The sequence below is a fragment of the Mytilus edulis genome, chromosome 8 (assembly GCF_963676685.1).
Source record: "Mytilus edulis chromosome 8, xbMytEdul2.2, whole genome shotgun sequence".
NCBI classification, from domain to species: domain Eukaryota; kingdom Metazoa; phylum Mollusca; class Bivalvia; order Mytilida; family Mytilidae; genus Mytilus; species Mytilus edulis.
This window is the reverse complement of record NC_092351.1, coordinates 32,160,480-32,184,312: the sequence shown is the minus strand read 5'-3', so window position 1 is coordinate 32,184,312 and position 23,833 is coordinate 32,160,480. Positions and strand designations below refer to the sequence as shown.

Below are 23,833 nucleotides of genomic sequence, written 5' to 3'. Positions count from 1 at the left end.
ATTTTTCTCGGAGTTTTGTATTTCTGTTATTTAACCTTTCATCGCTATCATTTCATAAACTTTTGATTAAACGTTTTAATTACGTCATCCAAAATACAGTTGTTAAATATATGTGAATGCTATTTTGTGATAATCCTCTTTAGTTTTTACCCATATTCTTCAGATTTATTATCAAAGTATTCAATTTAAATAACCGACTTGGTAACAAATTTCATTTTCGTAAAACCAGAATGTTCTATTCATGGGTGGAATTCACTGTTAAAAAAATAGCAATACTTATTTTGTATATTTCTCCCGACCCAAAGGGTTGACACCGGTATAAAAAATATGGTTCAACCCGCATAGACTTCTCTTGACACGTCATGTCTGAATGTGCACTTTAATGTCTATTCCTCTATTATTGTGCGCGCCAAGCTATCTGTGCGTTGGCACCCGTCCAAAAACTAACTTGCGATCCTTTAGTGGTCTTCTGTTTATTAATTTTGCCCTATACTAAACACTTTCATTTCCCAGTGGTAATCCAAATTACACGCTCTCCATCATGTTTTACTAAACCCTGCAGAACCTACCTGCACAAAAAAATTGCCCCAGCAAAATCTATAAAATAAATTGCATACTGATTTGTCCTATTCAACACAGTTCCGATGATATTCGGAGAATTTTCACACTGTTAATTATAAATGTGAATACGACGTTGAAGAGCATTAAGGGTCAATTGATAGACATGCATTATGAAAAACATTCAAATTTAAAAATACGTTTGAAGGAAAAATTTGAAATTATGTTAACATGTCAAAATGGTTCGTTTAACAGAAAATGCATTATTAACAATTTTGTGCTTTAATGATATTATTCGTATGTTATTTCAAATGATAAAATAAAAATATTGTAATTAGAAAAAAAAAGAAAAATTTCGAAATCTGGCAATCAAAAACTACAAAATGTAACCTAGAAAACGAAAATATATTGTCGCCTGTACTTTTCTGTGCTTTGAAATTGTAAAAAAATAAGAGGATTTCTATGTGAAAATGTATCTGATTTCTATTCTTTCAGAACCATTATATATCATTATTTGAGATTTATTACTTGTATTAAATTTGTTTGCTATTTGTGGATTGCAATGGTTCTAATAGTGCGACTAGAGATATTATCCATGCTTACATCAAAGCATTCATTAAGATAACCCGTTATGGTGTCAATTGTTTTTCGGATTGTGTGTTTACTTTATGATATTAGGTGGTATTGCAGTTTGGTATCTTTAGGATCATAGCAATAATAGACAGTATTAATTATCGATCATTAAATGGAGGAAATTCTTTTTTTATCGCCTTCTTACAATGTATTATGTTTAATTAGGCTTTGTGACATTCAAATAGAAAAAAAATCACAAATAAAGCATTGGCTACTGACATAATGGGTTTCACAGATTAAAATCAGAAATTATTCACCGGAACAGACAATATCAAAAACTTTAGCTGAAACTCACACAATTTAATCCCACAAGATTCCCGCGAGACCTTGAATCTATAACGCAACGTGCTACCAACTATACAAAACTTCAAGATTGACGTCTGAAAATGTCAGAAACGATCTATCTTCATCTAAAACACTGTTACGAAAGAATGGATAAGTTAACAAAACCCGTCGCTCAATATAAATTTTATTTACATACATTGTTGCATCCAGAGACTCCCCTGAGGTTGAAATATTCCTGTCTTAATTTGATTTGTACCAAATAATTCACCGTACATTGTAATGTGACTGGATGTATTGACTTGGGCTTTCATTATGTAGACTACAAGTTACGAAATTCAATATAACATGCAAATATAATTTTTCAGTAAATGTAGGTTTGATAATTCTATGTAGCGAGGCGGAGGCGAGATGTTAAAAAGTTTAATAAAAGACACACGTGAAGGTTATATGGATCTTCTAAAAAAATGTATGTTTCTGATTAAAAATAAACAATTTTTACGAAACACATTAAATAAACTGCAAACTATTTCGCTGTGGAAACTTTAAGTAAATTATACCAACTAATTTAAATTATTTAGATTTGATTTGTACCAAATAATTTAACGTGCATTGGAATGTTACTGGGTGCATTGACATGGACTTTTATTGTGTAGAATATAAGTTTCGAAATTCAATACATGTATAACTTGCAAATATGAATTTTTAGTAAATGAAGGTTAACTTTGATGATTTAATAAAACAAGACAGAGGCGAGATGTTAGACGGTTAAATAAAAGACACGCTTGAAGATTATGTTTTAAACATTATGTCTATGAGTAAAAAAACATCAAATTGTAAGAAACAGATAAATGTTTCGCAGTTGACACTTTAAGGAATTAAGAATAATTATACCAATGAATCGAAATTATTTAGATAATTTCTTAAAGCAATTATAATAAATAATATATCTAATTCTTAGAACAGGTTTTCGGGAAAGTGTGTGTATTGAATTGTTATGTAGGCCGGTTAAGGCCATCTCGCGATTTCGCGTTTTCGATTTCTCGATTTCGCGTTTTCGACTTATAGAATATGAAAGGCTAAAACGCGAAAACGCGAAAACGCGAAATGGCCTTTTGTGAAATCGGCCACCATAAATTCTACATCTTTTTAACAAGTTAACAATTTAATACCGTGTATCTCTTGAATTGATGATGTATATGTATTTTTCTCTTTTTTTATCGACATGTTGGTGTAATTCATTAAGTTATGAAAACATATTGTATAAATTTGTATAAAAAAATACTGTTTATTTATAAATATTTTTCGTTTAGCAATTTTGATTATTAAAATGAAAAATACAAACTTTGTTAACATTTAAAGTGCAATGTCATGTAAATCGGAAATTTCCGTCAGCAATTTCTTCTTCTATAATCCAAACAACTGGCTTGGGACTCATCTTTTCCAGATTTGTTACAATCATTTCAAGAGACAATCCTGTTTATTAGATGCAACAGAACACTAAAAGGATAATTTACTACATTTTAGAATGCACAAAACCAATACTAAAAATCTTAGCTTTGAAATTTCTGTGTTTAACGACTTTCTTCATTTTGAATGTTCTAGGTGTGACATTTAAAGTTATGACCTAAAAATACATTTTTCTACATCAGGTCTATTAGAATATAAAATTGTTGTAACATAATTTCTAGATACTTTCATCATCAGTTTAACCATCATCTATGGTTAAACTAACCCTTATTGATTTTGTATCTTTTATCCAAGTAAATCACTTGCAGTCATTGGACACCATCTGGTAGATATCACAAACGACTGAATAAACTTCGACAAATTCTTAAGATATCAGAGATTGAATCACGACTCGATATAATAACCTTTTTACTGGAGTATTAGCTTAAATATTGACAGATCGGCTTTTAATTCTGCAGAGCAATTGTACAAGCATCAATAGCTTTCTTATTTGTCTGCCTTACGTGACGTATTGTAATTCAGAAAACATTTAAGTATTGTTAACGCTTCACTACATTTATCTTACACAGTTAATTACATTTTGTCAGCATTTCAATTATAATTTCACAAGAATGGAAAAAAAAACGGAAAAGTAAAAGGCCAACAAGACCCAAGATTCGATAACATTTGTAATCAAAAGTAAGCTTATAGAATACTGTTAATGAATACTATTATATATACTTGTCAGATATATTCAGACATGCACATACATGCATATACATTTTTGTACACATTCAAGCTGTATTTATCATTTAACAGTTATTCTCCACATTAAGATCGTTTGGAAAGATGTTTTTAAAAGATACATTTCGCGTTTAACTATTCAGTATATATTAAGGCTTAACTTTCATTGTATATTCCTACGAAAAATTACAGAGCCCAAGAAACTTAAAACAAGGGGGAAACCGCAATAGCCTTTATTGGATATAAGGTCGTTTGGAAAGATGTTTCTTTATATATGAAGTAAGATGGCTCGTATATATAGCCCGTATATGTATTGAAGTGTATTGTATTGATACATGTGAAAAGATATCAAAAAAGGGGAAAATGCAAAGACATGGCCAGAGTGTACCATACTTAAAAAAATATCGTTTGGAAATGTTCTGTAACTTAGGTATATGACGCGTTTAACTATTTATGTTAAAATAAAGAGATGTAGTATGATTCCAATGTATTTTAAGTATGTGTTGTAATATGTATAGACGCTAAGTGTATTTGAGATTTTCCAATGGAAAGTTAAAGAGAAGGTTATTAAAAAAAAAGAAAATGTGGTATGATTGCCAATGAGACAACTATCCTTAAGAGACCAAAAAGACACAGAAATTAACAACTATAGGTCAACGTACGGCCTTCAACAATGAGCAAAGCCCATACTGTATAGTCACTTATAAAAGGCCCCGAAATGACAATGTAAATCAATTGTCACGAGAAAACCAACGGCCTTGTCTAAGACAAGACCCATCTAGGACTTCTTAGTCCGTTATAATACAGTCTGTCATAAGAACTGAGGATATAAGGTACTAAGACTGTCTTAATTGCTCTATCAAATATATATTGGATTTTCTTTAATACTTGTTATTTATATAAAACATACTGTGCATAGGCATCTTTAAATGGAAATTAACTATAATTATTAGTGTTTTATTTCTATATGTTGCTACAGAGAAATATATTGTATTATGTGTCTCTAGTTGCTACTATTTGGAATTGTCTGATGCTTTCATTATAAATTGAGGTGCATACATTAAAGTACTCGATCAATTCAATATATTCAACAAATAAAAGTTTATTGTTTGAATTTCCTTTGTGATGCATAAGTGCATAAATAGTTTCAAACCACGTAAATGTGAAAAATTAAGCAGAATTTCTAAATTGCTGTAAACCTTTTGTTTTCTCGATCATCACGCGAAAGGAATTTAGGGTATATTTTTCAAACATAATAATAAAAGTTAATTTTCAGAACCTGTTATGAGTGGTTTTGAGCATACAGTTGTCCATTTTCTTGATTTTTCGCTGTGTAAGCTAAAATCATTAAAGCATTTTCTGTGTTATGGTGTCAGATGTTTTTGGTTTTTTTTGCTTGCCATGCAATATAAAGAAATAATGAATGATACTACATTTTTTTTATATTTAGAATCACTCATCAGTTATTGAATCTAGTAAAAAATAATGTATATTTTGTCTTATCATAGGTCTGAAACGATTGCAAGAAATATTTAGTACACTGCCAAGACATACGGATGTCCGGTTTACATACCGGAAATTGGAGGATGTCTATCACGCACATGAAGATTTGCGCACATTAGATAGGATGAATACTGCTGATGATAAAAAGATAATACTAGATCTTTCATCTTATGATGCATTTACATCAGTTTTAAAACAAGTAAGACTTACAGAATACGTCACTGGTTTATGATCTTGACGTATACAAAACTTCAGATTTACATGAAAAGAAAGGTAGACAAAGTGATGCAAATTCAGGATTGACTTTTTAAAACAGAGACAAAACGACATTAGCCAAAAACACAAACTGAAAATACCATCCAAAAAATAAAATAAAAATCTACGAAATAGACAGACAGCAGTTACTGTATACAAAACAAAACATAGAACTGAGCATCACGTACGTCGTGTAAACTAAAAGGTATATAGGGAGAATTGATATTCAAATCAAAATGTATTGTTTTTTGACATTATTTACTGAAAGAAATCTTTTAAAATATATAACCGTCTCGTCAAAAGTTAGCAACTGCACTATATTTACTATTCCGTTGTAAATCACTGTTTTCTCGTTTTACACTACTGACGTTATAAAACATCACTTTCATAAGCCTTACATATAATGTTGTGTTGATGTCCACTTATTAGTGAGATGTACATAGATATAAACAACCACTATGTCGATACTACTGCTAGTTAATTGTGAATCCACGGATGTATCTGCCATGAAGTCAATGTTCGACGTTTCCCATGGTTTATGTCAAACCTTTCAAAACTTTGTCAGTTGAGACATTTTGTACGTCTAATACAAAGATAAGATACTTTCCTCATAGAAAAATTGACCTCACATGGTTTTCGCTATTAGTTTGTACATTGTCTGGACATATTGGTATTTAAATGTTATATATATATATATATATTATGTTTGCGGGATACGTTTGGTTTAAAGATATAAGAGAGATAAGTGCAGTGTATCACATCAATGAGACAGTAATTTAGCGATGCTATAAGTCAAGGTTCACTACATATATAATATAGATTGTTAATGGGCCATCTAAATTGTATCGATTATTGTCCTAATGAGGTGGATATAAGCAAAAAAGTCAAAGTACAGCATTTAACAATGAACAAATCACATACTACATATAATCAGCTTTAAAAGAACGGTTTTTAAAGACCATAACATAAAAACAATGCAAAATAATTCAAACTAAAAACAACAGACGGATTATCATAATGTACAAAAAAATAAACAAAAGTCAAATATGACAGCTAGCAGCCAAAAACAAACACAAACACTTACTTACAGGCTCCTGTCATTTGACATGCACATAATATATAATGTGTCCGGGTTAAACGTGTTGTAAAAGTGCAATCCTGACCATATCGATGACTGTGGTATAACAGAACAACTTAAGAACATATTGAAAAAAATAGACAGTAAAATTAGTTTGAAATGACTTGACATATCAGATGTTTATGAAACACAATACAAATAACAAAAAAATAAATAAAAAGTATCAATCGTAGAGTATTATTTCTAAAAGTGTATAATTATATATTAAAGGGATAAAAGCTGTCAAATTCATGTTCACTGATTTGACTTCAATTCTGACATTCGACTTATCGCATGACATGACATGAGAGAATTAAACAGGCCGTCAGTTTTTTCGTTTGTAATGTTTTACTTTTGTCATTTCTGGATCTATGGTTGTTACTTTCTATGTCATTTTGGTCTCTGTTAGAGAGAAGTCTCATTGACAGTAATACCTCATCGTCCTTTATTATATGAACCTAATTTTAGAAAATACTCTTTGAGGAGAATCTGTTCTGCGTCGGATAGAATTCGACCTTATGCAAACAAGTATCAATACATCTAGATCTGTAAAATTTATAGAAAATCTCTATGTAAAGACTGTACCTGTTTAAAAAATTGATTCCGGGGCCTTTTTTATCTGGCTATGCGGTATGGGCTTTGCTCATTGTTGAAGACTGTACGGTGACCCAAAGTTGTTACTTTCTGTGTCATTTTGTCTCTTGTGAATAGTTGTCGCTTTAGCAATCATACCACATCTTCTTTTTTATATGGTTATAAGCATCCTTTAAAACTGACAAACATTCTCCTTTCGTTTCGTATTATTTGCAGTTTCTCAAATCACTGAGTTTTATGAAGTCGAAACGCGCGTCTGGCTTATTAAATTATATACCTTTGATACTAAGTAACTGATTATACATGTAAATGAATATGTGCATATGCATAAGGTTGATGTTTATACAACGCAGCTCATTTTATTTCTTTCTCTTCGTAGATAGCAGAAGTTGGAATGAACAAACATGAATACTTTTATTTGCTAACAACTCTGGTAAGTTTTTATCTGTTTAAAATATTTAAACGAATAATATACATCTTATTTTCTTAAACCATACGTTTTAAAATATTTTAAACTAGTAAGAGACGGGTTCTTTGTTTGTGTTAAATAAAAAATGTGTTCTTTTCCTGTATTGGTGCTTCTAAGTTTTTGACATCTTCTGAACTCATCAAAATTTGAAGACTTCATCAAGTGAATAATGTTATAGTTATGTCGGCCATCTTGAATTTAGCGGCCATATTGGATTTTTTTTCGTGGCTCCATATCTGAATTTTGTCTATACCCCTTAATCTTTCACTATGCCAAGTTTCGTGCTTTTACCATAAAGTGATCAATTATTCTGATATCCGCTGGACTATAATATAATTTGAAAAAATATATTTATTTATAGGATTTTTCTAGCTTAGATTTTAAACGCTTTATTCATGGAGGTGTAAATCTGACTGGATTTGATATAATTGACCCAAATAACAAGCAGTACAAGCGATTCGTCCGAAAATGGAAAAATGCAAGTACGAATGAATACCGAGGTGCTGGAGGCCAATTGATGGTAATATTTATTTGTGAAAATGTAAAAGAGTCTAAATGGTTTTAGAATGCATTGTCTGAATGTTTCAATGCCTTAAGTATGGTTTTACTTTTACATGCAGTTTCAAATACTGTAAACAAGAACGCTTATGTTCTCCAAAAACTTATATCATATTCGCAAGCTCCTGCAATATAAAATTCTACTCGGGACAATATTCCCCAATATTCATGCAATAACCCTTTTATTGTATAGCAATATAATATTTGAAAGTAAAATTGGTTTAAACTAAGATTTTGTCGATGATGACAGATTTATTGCACTAGTGCAATATTCGAATTTATTGGACGCTAACTTTTGGTTACTTTCTGTAGGAAATATTATATCGCTATGCAATAAATATACTTACTAGTATGAACTAAAAGAATATTCCATCATGCCAGTTCTTCTTCTAAATAATAAAAAATTGCAATCAAACGTTAGCTTTAGAAACTATTTCAACCAAGACCTTGATTTGATTTTTTTTAAACCACTTAAAAAACATAGAAACAGTTCTATATTTGAATTTAAAGCTATATAATTAAGAATTGGATGCTTCTTTTTGTAACTTTATTGGGGTGTAAAAGCGTTGACCGAAGTACATTTTGTATGATTCAGAAGCGCTTCCGCTCATTCTAAAAATGCGCACACGGTCAACGCTTTTACAACCCTATGAAGTTACAAAAAGTAGCATTTAATACTTATGATTACATTTTTATGCCCCACCTACGATAGTAGAGGGGCATTATGTTTTCTGGTCTGTGTGTCCGTTCGTCCGTTCGTCCGTCCGTCCGTCCGTCTGTCTGTTCGTCCGTCTGTCCCGCTCCAGGTTAAAGTTTTTGGTCAAGGTAGTTTTTGATGAAGTTGAAGTCCAATCGACTTCAAACTTAGTACACATGTTCCCTATGATATGATCTTTCTAATTTTAATGCCAAATTAGAGTTTTTACCCCAATTTCACGGTCCACTGAACATGGAAAATGATAGTGCAAGTGGGGCATTCGTGTACTGAGGACACATTCTTGTTTAGCTATGATTATGCTAAGTCGAATTTTTTATTATTTTTTTTATTTAATTCACCTGTGCACTTTATTGTGGGACCACGTGTCATCATGAATGATAAGTTTTATTGAGTGATGCAACTGCTCAAGGAATAACACGTGATGTGCAGTTAGCCAATCAGAATAAAGTATTATAATGAAACATATATCTAATGTAATTTTAAATCTTAAAATGGCAATTAATACAGTTTACCTATAAGAACGAGACTATTTATTGCATACATTTTATGGTTCGTTCTTATGTTGTACTGTTATACCACTGTCCCAGGTTAGGGGGGGGGGGGTTGGGATACCACTAACATGTTCAACCCCGTCACATTATTTATGTATATGCCTGTCCCAAGTCAGGAGCCTATAATTCAGTGGTTGTCGTTTGTTTATGTGTTACATATTTGTTTTTCTTTCATTTTTTTTCATATAAATAAGGCTGTTAGATTTCTCTTTATAATTGTTTTACATTGCCATATCGGGCCCTTTTATAGTTGACTAGCTATGCGGTATGGGCTTTGCTCATTGTACGGTGACCTATAGTTGTTAATGTCTGTGTCATTTTGGTCTCTTGTGGACAGTTGTCTCATTGGCAATCATACCACATCTTTTTCTTTATATATATTAAAAAATAATTAATATCTCATTAAAACAAAAACAAAAAACATGTTACCAGATACAGAAAAAAGGATTTACAGATTTGAACAAAAAAACCCAATAGAAACAAAATTTGTAGAAAAAACTCGTAGTGCATCAATTGCACACTAGGTTGCAGTTTGATATAGATTATGCTACGTTTCATGTGACATTATAACAACAGTCATACTTAATATGAAGATGACCTATTAAAGACCGTAAAAAGGAAATCACAGAAATACTGACCTCCGAAGAAGTTAAAAATGGAAAGTCCATATTCAAATGGAAAAATCAAAAGCTCATACACATGAAACGAATGGATAACAAATGTCATATTCCTGACTTGGTACATGCATTTTTCGTATGTAGAAAATGGTGATTTACCCTGGTTTTATAGTTAGATAATCCTTTCATTTGTATGACAGTCGCATCAAATTTCATTTTGTTGATAACGATGTGCAATCAAAACAAGCAAAAAGTTGCTAACCTTCAACGTCATTTTGTCTCTGATGGTATACTTACCATTGAAACAACTAACCTCCAGAGTTCAAATAACATAGACGATCTTCAACAATGACCAAATACATACCATATAGTGAGCTACAAAAGGCCTCGACTTAACCAAATATAAACCAATAAAGGTAACATTATTATGCCAAAGAGCCAACAAAACTAAAAATATGCAAGCTTCTTAATTTCGACAATCAAATAAAGAATTTAACATCAAAAATGTACAATTGCATTCGCTAGATCTCACACAAGAAGGAACATGCATGTTTATGTGTAACTATCTAATATTGAACATTTAATTTATAGTCAGATTCAGCACTAGCAGTTGATTCATTACACGTGATAACAGAAACCTTCAGTGAAATGTTATCTAAGAACAAACCCATCTTTCAAGGAAGCTTCCGAAGGGCATCTGTTTATAATAATTATACAAGACCGGGAATACCTTGTACGAAAATCGATCATTATGATCCGGAACCCCCACCATGGATGCATGGACAGGCTATTTTAGATACAATCAAAATGGTAAGACAGCAGTACATTGTTCAAAGGGAGACAATTAGACTAAGTAATTTCCCTTGTTTTGGTTATATAGAAATCAGGTAATGATAACACATTTCGAAGCATATTTGATTATTTCAAATTTCTTTTGGTATTTTATAAACGTGTTGGAAGTATTCCAAGAAAATAAGATAAATTTATAAAAACATTTCTACTTCTGACAGATTCTGTTAACATAAGTAAAAACATTTCTACTTCTGACAGATTCTGTTAACATAAGTACAAACATACTGTCCACAAAACATTACTTTTGTACGCCTTCGGTATAAGGTATGAATAGGTTTGGATTTTAATGATTATGTATAGTACTTGAATGTGTAGACAGATAAATACATATTATACTCGAAAACGTTGTTTAGCCATATTAGTGATGGCGGGATCCAACCAAAGTTATTATGCTTATTTTCAATTTCAGTTTTTTTTTTTTTTTTTTTTTTATATATATATTTTGAAGTTTCGTATGACGTCCATTATCACTGAACTAGTATACATTTTTGTTTAGGGGTCAACTGAAGCACACCTTACTAAATACATTAATCTTCATTCCTTAGGTAGATTTCCAAGGATTAACAGGCCATGTGATGTTTACACCTGATGGATTCCGACATGATTATATACTACATGTATCTAGTGTTGGACTTCACCATCAAACTCCAACGAAGGTACACATTTGATTTATTATAAAACATCAAGCAAAATATCAAATAAAGTCTAACATAGAGCCTAAACCTATTGGTTATAAAGAGTATTTTGAAATGTATTGCCTTATATCAGAAGACGTACAGAAGTACCTTCAGAACAGTTAAAACAGTATTATAGTAGGATTATTACAAGCCTTTTATTTTGGATGGAACGCTTGGATGTTCGTTGGACCGATCCACTAAATGAAAGTCAGACTTGCATGCACAGTTTTTAAGATCATCGACGATATCTGATAGGTGATAACATCGAGAGATAATGTGATGATTCCGTATCGTTTAACTCCATCATTCATGTGTATCGCACATAGATACAATGTACTAGTATATGAATGTTTACTTAAGTTTCGAAAGTTCAAACTAACAAAAGAAGTTCTCATGGACCAATTGCATTCCAAAATTTCTATGGAATACAAAAGACATGTTGCAATTGTCGTAGCCCCAATCCTGTCAATTTTGTTTTATCTAATGTAACATCTCTGAGTTACATGTATACTTATCACCGAGCTTGTTTATGCACGAACAACATGATGGGTATTATATAGGGAGCAGTATCTACTTATCCGACCTTACAGCGCATACAAGATGACACCTTTTATAAGTGAGATTCGTGTTGCCGATCCTTAAGTTTTCCATGTTGTGTTTTGTAAGATGTCGTCTTTTGGTTGTTTTGTTTTTTTTAAATGACGTTGTCAATTTGTCACCGACTTATGAGTTTTAATATTGATTTGACATGTTTTATCTCCTTTTATAGTGGATAATATTATCTACCTCCTTGCAATTGATGCAACTGGTACCAACAGAAAATTCAAGCTCATTAGTCGATGACAAACTGAGAACGCCAAGTCATTTTTTCCATCATACACCAGGTGCAAATATACCTTCCACATAAGACTCATCAGTGATCACTTTCAAAACTATTTTAAATCCAAATAAATCAGTTGAGGAACATTAAACATGTTGAAAACTAAATGTTATTTATCTTCATATCAGATTATAATATAAATTATTAAGTACTATATTTGCATATAATTATCATTTTATACTGTTTCACATCGCTCAGGCAATGTTGGTCTAAAAGGGATTTTTTCTTTGAAGTTCTTCATATTTGGCCATTTGGGCCTTCATAAACTTACTTAAATGTACGGTTTTGCTCAACGGTTACCTTTAGTAGTTTACATCTTAACACATATTGTGGTCTCATTGACAAACATACATGCACCACATCTATTTAGCATTTTTTTTGTATGACCGTGTTGGTGTCAATCTCCATACGTATGCAATAAGTTGTATATCCTTTGCTTTCAATTTTAACGAATTTCATTAATGTTGATAATAGAGAATCTAGAAAAGGGCTGCAACGTAAATTTTTTTATTAATTTTTATTTTCTGTGCATTAAAAGTTGCCTTCTCTTTCAGATAGGTTATTGGCATCCAGACCATGGATATTCCAGTTTAGATGCAGACACACGACGAGAACCTGTCGGAACCAACTTTACCGACAGTAGTGTAAAAGTCATAACAACAATACTAGTTTGTATTTTTATTATTCATTCTCATTACGTTTATAAGTTTTCAGTTCCTCTTTTTTACTGCGTGTATGTTTTGATTACTTGACAGATATATATAATACCAGAATTCCATTACTAGAGTAATAGACTTCTGTTAATACTAAAATATTTCAAATCACAGATTAAGAAATTTAAGAAATTAATTGATTGCATTTATGATTTGTATGGATTGAGTGTGTTTTTGTTGTGGTATTTGTTTTTTAATTTTAACGTCCTACTAATTTTTTTTTTTTTTCAAATACAAATTTACTGTTTCCTGTAACATTCAATGGTGTTGTTTTGATCACGAAGACAATTTGAATTAGATTTTGCATTTATATGTGAATACAAAAATATTTAGATGTAGTATGATTCCCAACTCTCATCAAAAGACCAATCACACAGAAATTAACAACTATGTATAAGTCACAGTGTAATCATCAACAATCAGCATAGCCAATAACGCAAAGTAAGCTAGAAATTGCCACAAAAATAACAAATGTAAAAGAATTCAAACTTATGGCCTAGTTTAATATGTAAATGTAGATTTTGGGTATAATATCTAAAATTTATAGTAAATGCAAAAAATTTGTTTTAATCTGATGCCGTTTCTTTTACGTAAAAGTGGCAGATACTATTCATATTGTACGATTGTGTATTTTGTTTCAGTCAAAGCCAATGCTGATGAGGAAAGATCCTGAAAAGATATTAGAATCCAATCTAACAGGAAATGATATTTATGAAGGTAGGGTCAACATTTTCCACTATGATCATATCTAAGTTTTTGTTTAATATCTTCCAATATATGTGCATGCCTACTTCTAAAACAGAATCAATCCTGAAAATGAAATTCCGAAAGGAAAGTGATCGAACTAAGAAAAAATGTTTTATTTTTTTAGCAATGGGTTTTACTGGTTTAATGCACATTCGTCACTGTTGCATGCAGGTAGTTAATGATTCAGCATCGGTCATTTCTTCTTACTAATATTAACTTTATCTATCGCAGATCCGTTTGAAGTTTAAAAACATTAAAAAAGCTGTGACATTACATTGTTTTATAGATAACAGAGCAAATTTTATAGCATTTTTATTGTTGATTGCGTTATGTATTATCTTATGTATAAGTATAAGTGGAGCCAGCCTGTATACATGTAACCCACTCCCTTTTTATTTTGTCCCATTTGAGTACATACAAATGTTTTTGCTGTACATGTCAGTACACAAGCACAAACACATTGTCGGTTGTCTTTGATTTATTATTTGACGACTTCTTCATAAATAAAAAAATAGTCCATTCAAACAAATATTGTAAACATATTTGTTCTTTTTTTTCATAGGATTTGTTCCAGATTTTGCCAAACTTTTATCTGAAAGAATAGGATTTAAGTACAGATTAAAAGAAGTAACCGACGGAAACTATGGACGTGAAAATGCTATTACAAAAGAATGGGATGGTATGGTGAAAGAATTAATCGATGGTGTAAGGAAAACAATGTTAATATATACCGCTTGATTTAAATGTGTTACCATATTGTTGTAAGATTGATGATGTTATTGAATTTCATACCTACTAGCATGCTATTTAGTTAAGGAAACAAAAATACAGACAAACATGTATGAACCACTGTAGAGCTTTTGAAATATAATCAATAGTTGAGCTATTCCGTTGCATATAAAAAATTTATTCAGTCTCTAAAATTCAAAATTAAACGCGATTTATTAGGTAATGATACAAAAAAGCAACAAACATAAAACATAAAAAAATGGAGTTCAGATTCATAAACCAAAGGTCACGATCTAACAGATTTTTTAATAAATTTAATGTGTATTTGGAACTGCATATGAATATATAAAAAACTGATATGTATATTTTTACAATTTGCCGAACAAGTTTAAAGCAATTTCAGACGTTGAACATGACATTTTTGTAGTAAATGCCTTAAAAGACTAGAGAACAAAAACCCTTACAAAGTAACGTGTTTATAGGAGAAGAACATTCTTGATACTTCGATTCAGTGTATATTTTTCTAGGCTGTGTTACATTGCTGTTGTTTATTTTTACAGACTGCTGATATGGCTCTAGCGGATTTTACAATAACATATGACAGAGAAAGGGTTGTAGACTTTACAAAACCGTTTATGGAAGTAGGAATATCAATAATGATTAAAAAACCAGAAATAGAAAAACCAGGAGTCTTTTCATTTATGAAGCCATTCAATTTTAAAATCTGGATCTTTATAATGCTAGCATATGGATCTGTCAGTATTGGATTATTTCTTGTAAGCAGATTTAGTCCTTACGAATGGACAAAAGTGAAAGGGGAAAAAGACCCACAGTTAAACGAAGAATTTTCAATGTTGAATTCCTTTTGGTTTTCTACAGGAGCGTTAATGTTACAAGGAAGTGACTCTTGTCCAAGGTACGGTTCACCTGTTTAATAAATGTTGAGTAACTTATATTGTTTACACAATATGATTAAACAAACTTAAATACGTATATGCAAAACTCAGGTCTTCAATCTATACAAATGTTGTTTTTAGTGAGGGTGTGTCAAATAATAGTGACAGAGGAGAAAGGTTTAAAATTTTGTACTCCTTTCTGTTATCGAAATTTGATTATCCTGAGACCACATAGTCGTAGGCCTTACGATTAAATCACATAATAAAAATTAGATATTGTCTGTGAACTTCCTGATACCTGTTAAACATCTCCTCTGTAATAATTGAGTCGTCTATACCGATAATTCCATGGGTGACTGGGAAATACAACTGTGGTCACCACAGGTCCAAAAGGCAATACAATCCGAGCTTGCCAAAGTGTGCGTCTCTTTGTCTCTGCGGGATTTATCAAGTACGGAGACACGTATGTTCATAATTTGGACGTATAACCATATGCCTATTGCGGAGATACTGTCACACTCTCTGCCCGTTAATAACCAACGAAACAACTCATCCCGTTCGGCATCAATTATAGCACATAACTATTTTGTATTTATTGTAAGAAATCTTTGCCACTCTAGCAATCACCTTATAAACAATCAGTATAAACCGATACATTAATATTTGTGTTTCATTATATAATATGATTCAGATTGCATTCCTATAAAATAGCATTGGGGAATATATAATAATGGTCTTCAAATATGTAACCTTTGAAAATCAAATTATAATGAATAAAAGTGTTATTTTTTGTAAATACTGGCATATTGGCAGGCTTTTGTGTAAAGGATATTACTGTGGATTCATTTGTGTTGGAACCAATTTTCATGGATTTAGGAAAAAAATTTAAGAATATTTGACTTCGTTGTTTTGACATATTTTGTTTAAATATATTCTTTAATGTGTTTTGCTCGTTTGAAATAGTATTTCTTATTTTCTGGTTTGATTTTTTACAGGTCAATATCAGGACGAGTGATTGGAACTGTATGGTGGTTCTTTGTATTGATAATAATTTCATCATATACAGCCAACTTAGCTGCTTTCCTAACCATAGAACGTATGGTTGCACCAATAGAAACAGTGGACGACCTAGCAAAACAAACTCAAATTAAATACGGAAGCGTTAATTCAGGAACAACACGAGAGTTTTTTGCGGTAAATTCATGATAAATCCGGAAACCTTTAATCTCTTATTATCAATGCACATTTTATCATAAACGCTTAAGACACGTCTGTTTGCATAGAAAGATTTTGCATCGATACATTTGTAATGAGGAAATTTAGAGGAACATAAAAGTGAAATATATCTAACAGCATTTTGATTGAATACAATTTCCAAAATTGCCAATCGTATTTATATACTCTACTACAACGTTTCAGTTGTCGTCTTTGTTATATCGATTTGTATGTTTGTTTGACATGTTTTAGTCAGTTGTGCTGTTTTCTTTTTCTATATGTTTTCATAATTTTGACAGCTTGATCACAAGTATTGCTCATCCAATTATGTCAACTTTTCGAAACTATACTTTTTTTATACCAAAAGCAAAGGAAATATCCTTATCAAATGACGTCACAACCAAAGGCTCAGCACATCAAAAGTAAAATCACAAAAATACTGAACTTAGAGGAAGATCAATTGGGAAAGTCCATAATCACATGGCAAAATCAAATAACAAAACGCATCAAAAACGAATGGACAAGAACTGTCATATTCCTGACTTGGTACAGGCATTTTCAAATGTAGAAAATGGTGGATTAAACCTGGTTCTATAGCGCTAACCCTCTCACTTTAATGACAGTCATCAAAAGAATGAATAAACAATTGAAATACAAGTGGGAGCTTGGGAAAAACGTATGTGCCAAGTCGGGAAAATGGTACTTGTTCCATTAATTCATACACATTGATTTTTTCAGTTTTAACAATAAGTCGGGAATCAATGTCCATGTTATCAAAAGTAAAGTTTTGAAAGTTTTTTCGACCGAGGAGGGAAGGAGGGAGGTATCACTTTGATTTATGACACATTTACAGTGGTGAAGAATTAAAATTAAAAATACATATTTATAAATGTTTATTTACTCATCTCTACATGCTAGTATTTTGAACATTTTAGTTTAATAAATGTGAGGTTTGATCAATCTTGGTTAGCTGTTGCTTAAAAGAAAAACTGGCAAAAATAACCACACTTTGAGATTTAGTCGTAACAATGTAATGCATGTATTTAAAATGTTTACAATTTATGTAATTTATGAATATTTGCAGGGTTCACTTGTCCCTATTTATCAAACAATGTGGGGTTTTATGATGTCAAATCCTCAAAATATGGCTAACACGACAAGTGAGGGCATAGAAAGAGTGCGCAGTTCTAAAGGAAAATATGCTTTCCTTGTAGAAAGTAATATAATAGAATACGAAAACAGTGTGGAGCCATGTGACACTTTTAAAGTTGATAGAAATCTCAATACAAAAGGTTTTGGTGTAGCCACTCCGAAACATTCATCCTTACGGTAGGTTTGGCATTTCAAAAACGTAAAATAACTAAAAAACTAAACTCCGTGGAAATTTAAAATGGAGAGTCCATAATCATATGGCAAAATCAATAGTTCAAAAGGCACCAACTAATGGATACCAACTGTCATATTCCTGACTTGGTACAGTAGTTTCTTATGTAGAACTGTTTACAAAGTGCATTAATATTTCACATTCGATATACATGTAGTCATCGAATAATAAATTTCTGTTGTGTCAATAATTTCCCTTGCACTATGCCTTTGACATATGACAATTATATTGTGATGTATTGTTTAAACTATGGCTGAAATATAGAAATGTTACTAGAACCTCTCCCATGCGGAAAAATAACTTGTTTTAAAGGAAGACTGTTTAGAAGTGCTGTAATGTTGAATACATGCATGTAGTCATGTCCGACTTCAGTAAAGAAAATTAAGCCAGTTCACCGTTATTTGGAAAAAGCATGCTCCAAGCATGCAACTACTCTTTCAAGTGCTCTTAGAAAAGATAGATCATTTTTCATTTCTTTATCTTGGATAATTTCATATTCTGAAAGTTACTCATGAATATGAAGATAAGGCATGGGGATGTGGTATCATTGCCAATGAAAAATGACATCCTATGGTTTTTGAATGGAGTACATGTAAGCAATAGTAGTCGGCAATACATTTTTACATGACACTATGCACATCTAGCACATACTAATCGTTTAAGTTGGTTAATAATCTTTTTATTTTCTTTCTAGCGATGTTCTAAATCTTCATGTATTAGAACTAACTGAAGATAGTACTTTGATAAAACTGAGAAATAAATGGTGGACTGATCGAAGTCAGTGCGCGCCTAATGGTGGCAAGGTAAGTTCCAAAATTCATACTCATTAATGCTCAAGGAATATTGAATTGCTGTTATATTGATATATACCCTTTTTATTTGATAACATATTTTTTATGATATATTTGAAGAGAGGTATAATGTTTTTACAAAGTACATGCATATTAACATTTTTAGTTGTTCAGGATTGATTTTGAAAGAAGCCCATACATAAAGGCAACAGTAGTGTACCGCTGTTCGAAAGTCATAAATTTATTGAGGGAAAACAAATCCAGGATACAAACTAAATCTGAGATAAACACATCAATTATAAGAGGAAACATATTTTAACTATATCATGTATAGTGTGAGCTTTGAACAGAAGATTGTTTATATTGAAGAAAACAGAGTAATGTTATAATTCTTTTTAGACGTGTATTTCTGTTTCGCAAAAACGTTACATTATTGTTAAAATGTATTATGCTATACATTTTCAGGACACTTCAAGAAAGAATTCATTATCATTAAGTAATGTTGCTGGAGTATTTTATATTCTTATCTGTGGATTAGTAGTAGCAGTTATATATGGTGCTTTGTCATTCATTATCCTAAAAGTACGACTAATACCCATAGTAAGTATGTCATAAAGCATCGCTATTTTCTACGTTTGCGTATTGCATCAATAGTTTTCAGTGTTCGTTTTCTACGTAAGAAAATGCCTGCACAAATGCAATGAATTATAATCAAATATTCGTTGCACATTTTACATATTTTGTTTTCAATTTCTAACTGACCTTTTAGGAACGCATAATATACCTTTAACGATTAATGTGAAAAAGGTTGGGGGTTTTTTCTACAAAAGAAAATACTTGTACCAATTCAGGAACATGACAGCTGTTATCCATTCGTTTGGTGTGTTTTAGCTTTTGATTTTGCCATTTGATTGGGGACTCTCTGTTTTGAGTGCTTCTCTGAGTTCAGTATTATTGTGATTTTACTTTCACAATTATGAAGTTAAAGATTATCAATTGTCTTAATTCGTATAATATTTGCGAACTTTTTCAATCACCCTATTCGTATCTGGTAGCTCATTGGTACAAACCACAGCCGGATCAAACTCAAGAATTTCTCCGCTTAGCACGCAGCAGTAAAGAGTAAAATAGTAAAGACAATTCGACTCGGAGTCAGTGAACTGTATCCGGTAGCTTGACTAAAAGTTTTCATTTTTTTTCTTTTTACTCTAATTTGTCTGTTTGTCTTTCTCTTTTTGTTAGCCATGGCGTTGTCAGTTTATTTTCGATCTATGAGTTTGACTGTTCCTCTGATATCTTTCGCCCCTCTTTTACATGTCTTTTTGAGAGCTACAAATGAAGCACTTTAAAGATTCGACAAAATGTGTATGTCCAGTACATAAAAGCCCAAATATTCAACTCGCATTTTCTTTATTCTCGTTCTGAATACTAGTGTATTTAATTTTTTTGTTCCATCTTCAACATCAATTCTCATTTAAAGGTTTTTGACAATTTGGATTCCAAATGAATTTTACAAACACATATCTGCGTTAAATGAGCAAAACAATAAACCATTTCGCATCTGAGTGGTTTAAAAGGAAATTATCGCAAATTTTATAAATTACAAAGCTATAATCATGTTAAATATATTACAAAATTTTTTAGACAAACTATGCAAAAGCTATGACATCATCAACAGCCGCCTTAGAAACTGATAAAGGGAATGGTAGCCTTAGTGAATATGCAATAAATAATGGTCATTCTCATTCGGATAGAGACGTTAAAACGGTAAGTAAAAAATACATTCATCTTGTTTTTTGTATTTAGCATTTCTCTAGCGACAATTTACATGTAAATTGGTACTCCTGCAATTAAAATCCTGTTTGTTTTTTTCGTGTGGTCTTTTGGTCTTAATTTGACTTACTTTCCTGGTTTGCTGTAGTTCCTTTACCATGTAGTATTACTCAAAATCTTACACTGGAATCAAAAGGTTGTATTTTGTACATTATTTTTCTTCTACAAACACCAACAGTATTTAGTCGTTACTGTGTAGTTTGCTCGAAGGCAGACTAAAAGCATTCTAGTTGTGGACATACGTCCTTGATAAGTTGTTAAGTAATTCAAAACTTAAATTGTACCAATCTTATTGCACCAGATGTATTTTCAACAATCAGGGTTTCTTTAGGCCAATTTAAACGAAAAATCATGAATCATTCAAACTTTGAAGAAGTGATAAAATCAATCGGATCTTACAGTAAATAGAACAAACAGGACATAGAAGCAGAGATACGCACGAGAAAGATGTACTTCTTAATCTTGATTAATTTTCAAAATTGTACCACAAAAGAGTTTAATAGAACAGTACCAGTATTTTCAACTATTGCTTTCAACAAAACATTCATGCATATGAATCAATGAAATATGTGTATGTCTAATGCCTTTTACTAGTATACAATAATATTTATAAATATATACATTGTGTGCAAAAGTAATGACACATTTGATCTATAAATTACAGTATACATATAATCCTCCGCCGATGATTGGATTTGAAGCCTTCCAGCAACCACAGGAACAGTCTGATGTTTGATATTCTGGGATATGAAGATTTTAACTTTTTCATATTCAGATGCTATTTATATTAAAACATGACAGAATGAAAGATGAGCATTAAAAAGGGGTAGACCAGTGAATAGGACTGTTACAGTAGATGTCTTGTATACTTAAAATACATATACAGAAGACATGCAAGGATAGATGATTGAGAGTAATAGCTTGTAATGTATCATAAATGAACTGCTCATTGTGTTTATTGTCCAGATTTCTGGACATAAATGTTCCTATTTCTGTGCTTTCCGCTTCACAAAACAACATCATAAAACATACTAGCTAACGATATTGGTTTCAATTAGATTTTGAAATTCTAGAAACTTAAACAGAGTAGTGAAACGAAGTAGAATTGAAGGAAGTGTTTACCGAATAACGATCGGTTTTAAGACACAACTCAAATTAAAAACAGTTCACAGTGAGCATATTTATAGGCTTTTATTATTTTACTCTGTAGTAGAAAATAATGTTTAGAGTTACCTCCCTTTTAACGTTTTATATTGAATGAAATAGCAAAAAGTCCATAGCAAGTTAGAAAATTGATACAAATTGTCTTCATGCGCTTTCATAAGAAGATATGCTTGGTTTAATTGTATCGATAATACGTTTTTCAATGGGAACAAACAAACTCGGAAGATTGAGCGAGGCACTCTGTCAGTGTTGTTGTTTTACCTTTCTAGTTGCAAACAAACAAAAGAAATGTACATGTAGATTGAATAGTGAAATTGTATACTTAATAACGATAACCTTTTCGAAATTATAACTGGTGTATACCGTTTTCGGATTTTATGCTCGATCATGTCACGTTATAAATCAATTAAGGCATTGTAATTGTTTGCAGATTTGCTTTTTTTTTAAAGTGACACCTGGTTTATTTTGTGCGTCCAAAGTGCTTTTCTGAAATTATCTCCAGGAACGCTCAACCAAAAAAATTACATTCAAATAAGTTAAATGCAACAAAATAACAGATGACAGCATAACTTTTGAAATGTAATAGTTGATACAAATATATATACATCATAAAATTGAGAATGGAAATGGGGAATGTGTCAAAGAGACAACAACCCGACCAAATAAAAAACAACAGCAGAGGGTCACCAATCATGAATACTAGTATCAAAGCATGTTTGAAGTTTGTGTTGATCTTGTTTAATGTTTAGAGGATGTTTGTGTGACAAAACATGAAAAGAGTTTAAAAAAATATAGTATATATCTGTATATATTTCTTTCAGCCATTGATATTTAAACTCGTATTTATAAAATTTTATGATTACTTAATATATTATTGTCCATTTGACTTCTATATATTTGCAGACAAAAGTTCTTAAAAAAATCATTTTTATAAATTAATATTTTTTTCCGCGATGTATGTTAATATTTGATACGAACTTTGACTTTTAATTTCATAATTTTTGGTCAATAATTAAAAAAGTTTCCCATTAGGTCTCTATGTTAATTTTATTTTTTGAAGTGTTGATTATCTGAAGGAGTAAGTATAAGTAGTGTAACGGTATTCAAACCAAAACAAAAACAACAAACATGTGCTATTAATATTAGTTTATTTGTACCATGTGACTATGTATATTTAAATATTAAGATAACCTCAACTGACCATCAACCAAACTTAGATTTCATGTCATGTGATTGTAATAACTGTTCTATATGTGATAGGAAACTGTTATTGCTATTTTCTGTTTAAAAATATCAGATATAGTTTAAACTAGTAAAACAATACTTTATAGGCAAAGGATATGAAAATGAATATATGTTTTCCTTGATATGTTATGTTAGTGGACATGAGTTATGACTGAATTAACCAATTATGAAAACATTTTTTCCCCCAAATTGTTTGCTACCAAGATGTACATTTTGCACATTAATAAATAACTGAATGTATATTAACTTTTATAAGTCTGTTGTTTTAATAAACTTTTCAGAGCCTCTTTGCATTGTTATACAACTCACCACATGCTAAAACCATGAAAAGCTTGTGTATAGTATGTTAACTTATAATAATGATATAAAATCAATAATCAAAATTATATAGTGATTATCATTTTCATTGGTGTCTTTTAATATTCAAATCGGTATAGTCACATGGTACATATAAACAAACATTAAAAGCACATGTATGTTTTGTTTTTTGTTTTGTTTGAAGGCCGTTACACTACTTATACTTACTCCATCAGGTAATCAACACTTAAAAAAATAAAAATAGAGACCTAAAGGGAAACTTTTTTAATTGTTGACCAAAAGTTATGAAATTAATAGTCAGAGTTCGGATATATTATATATTAACATACATGAAAGAATAA

The 23,833-nt window shown here is 31.1% G+C and overlaps 1 protein-coding gene across 1 annotated transcript in view; it reads left to right on the top strand.

Moving 5' to 3' along the window:
* LOC139485380 (glutamate receptor 2-like) overlaps positions 1–21,995 on the top strand; it is a 46,239-nt gene extending 24,244 nt beyond the window's left edge. The window contains exons 5-19 of the mRNA XM_071269827.1: positions 5,175–5,368; positions 7,515–7,568; positions 7,966–8,124; positions 10,640–10,858; positions 11,446–11,556; positions 13,012–13,125; positions 13,812–13,887; positions 14,480–14,622; positions 15,207–15,562; positions 16,538–16,736; positions 17,842–18,086; positions 18,836–18,944; positions 19,398–19,532; positions 20,577–20,699; positions 21,430–21,995. Of these exons, the coding sequence (XP_071125928.1) occupies positions 5,175–5,368; positions 7,515–7,568; positions 7,966–8,124; positions 10,640–10,858; positions 11,446–11,556; positions 13,012–13,125; positions 13,812–13,887; positions 14,480–14,622; positions 15,207–15,562; positions 16,538–16,736; positions 17,842–18,086; positions 18,836–18,944; positions 19,398–19,532; positions 20,577–20,699; positions 21,430–21,501 (2,309 nt within the window). The 3' untranslated portion in view covers positions 21,502–21,995. The remainder of the gene's footprint in view (positions 1–5,174; positions 5,369–7,514; positions 7,569–7,965; positions 8,125–10,639; positions 10,859–11,445; positions 11,557–13,011; positions 13,126–13,811; positions 13,888–14,479; positions 14,623–15,206; positions 15,563–16,537; positions 16,737–17,841; positions 18,087–18,835; positions 18,945–19,397; positions 19,533–20,576; positions 20,700–21,429) is intronic.
* Positions 21,996–23,833: the final 1,838 nt, after the last annotated feature.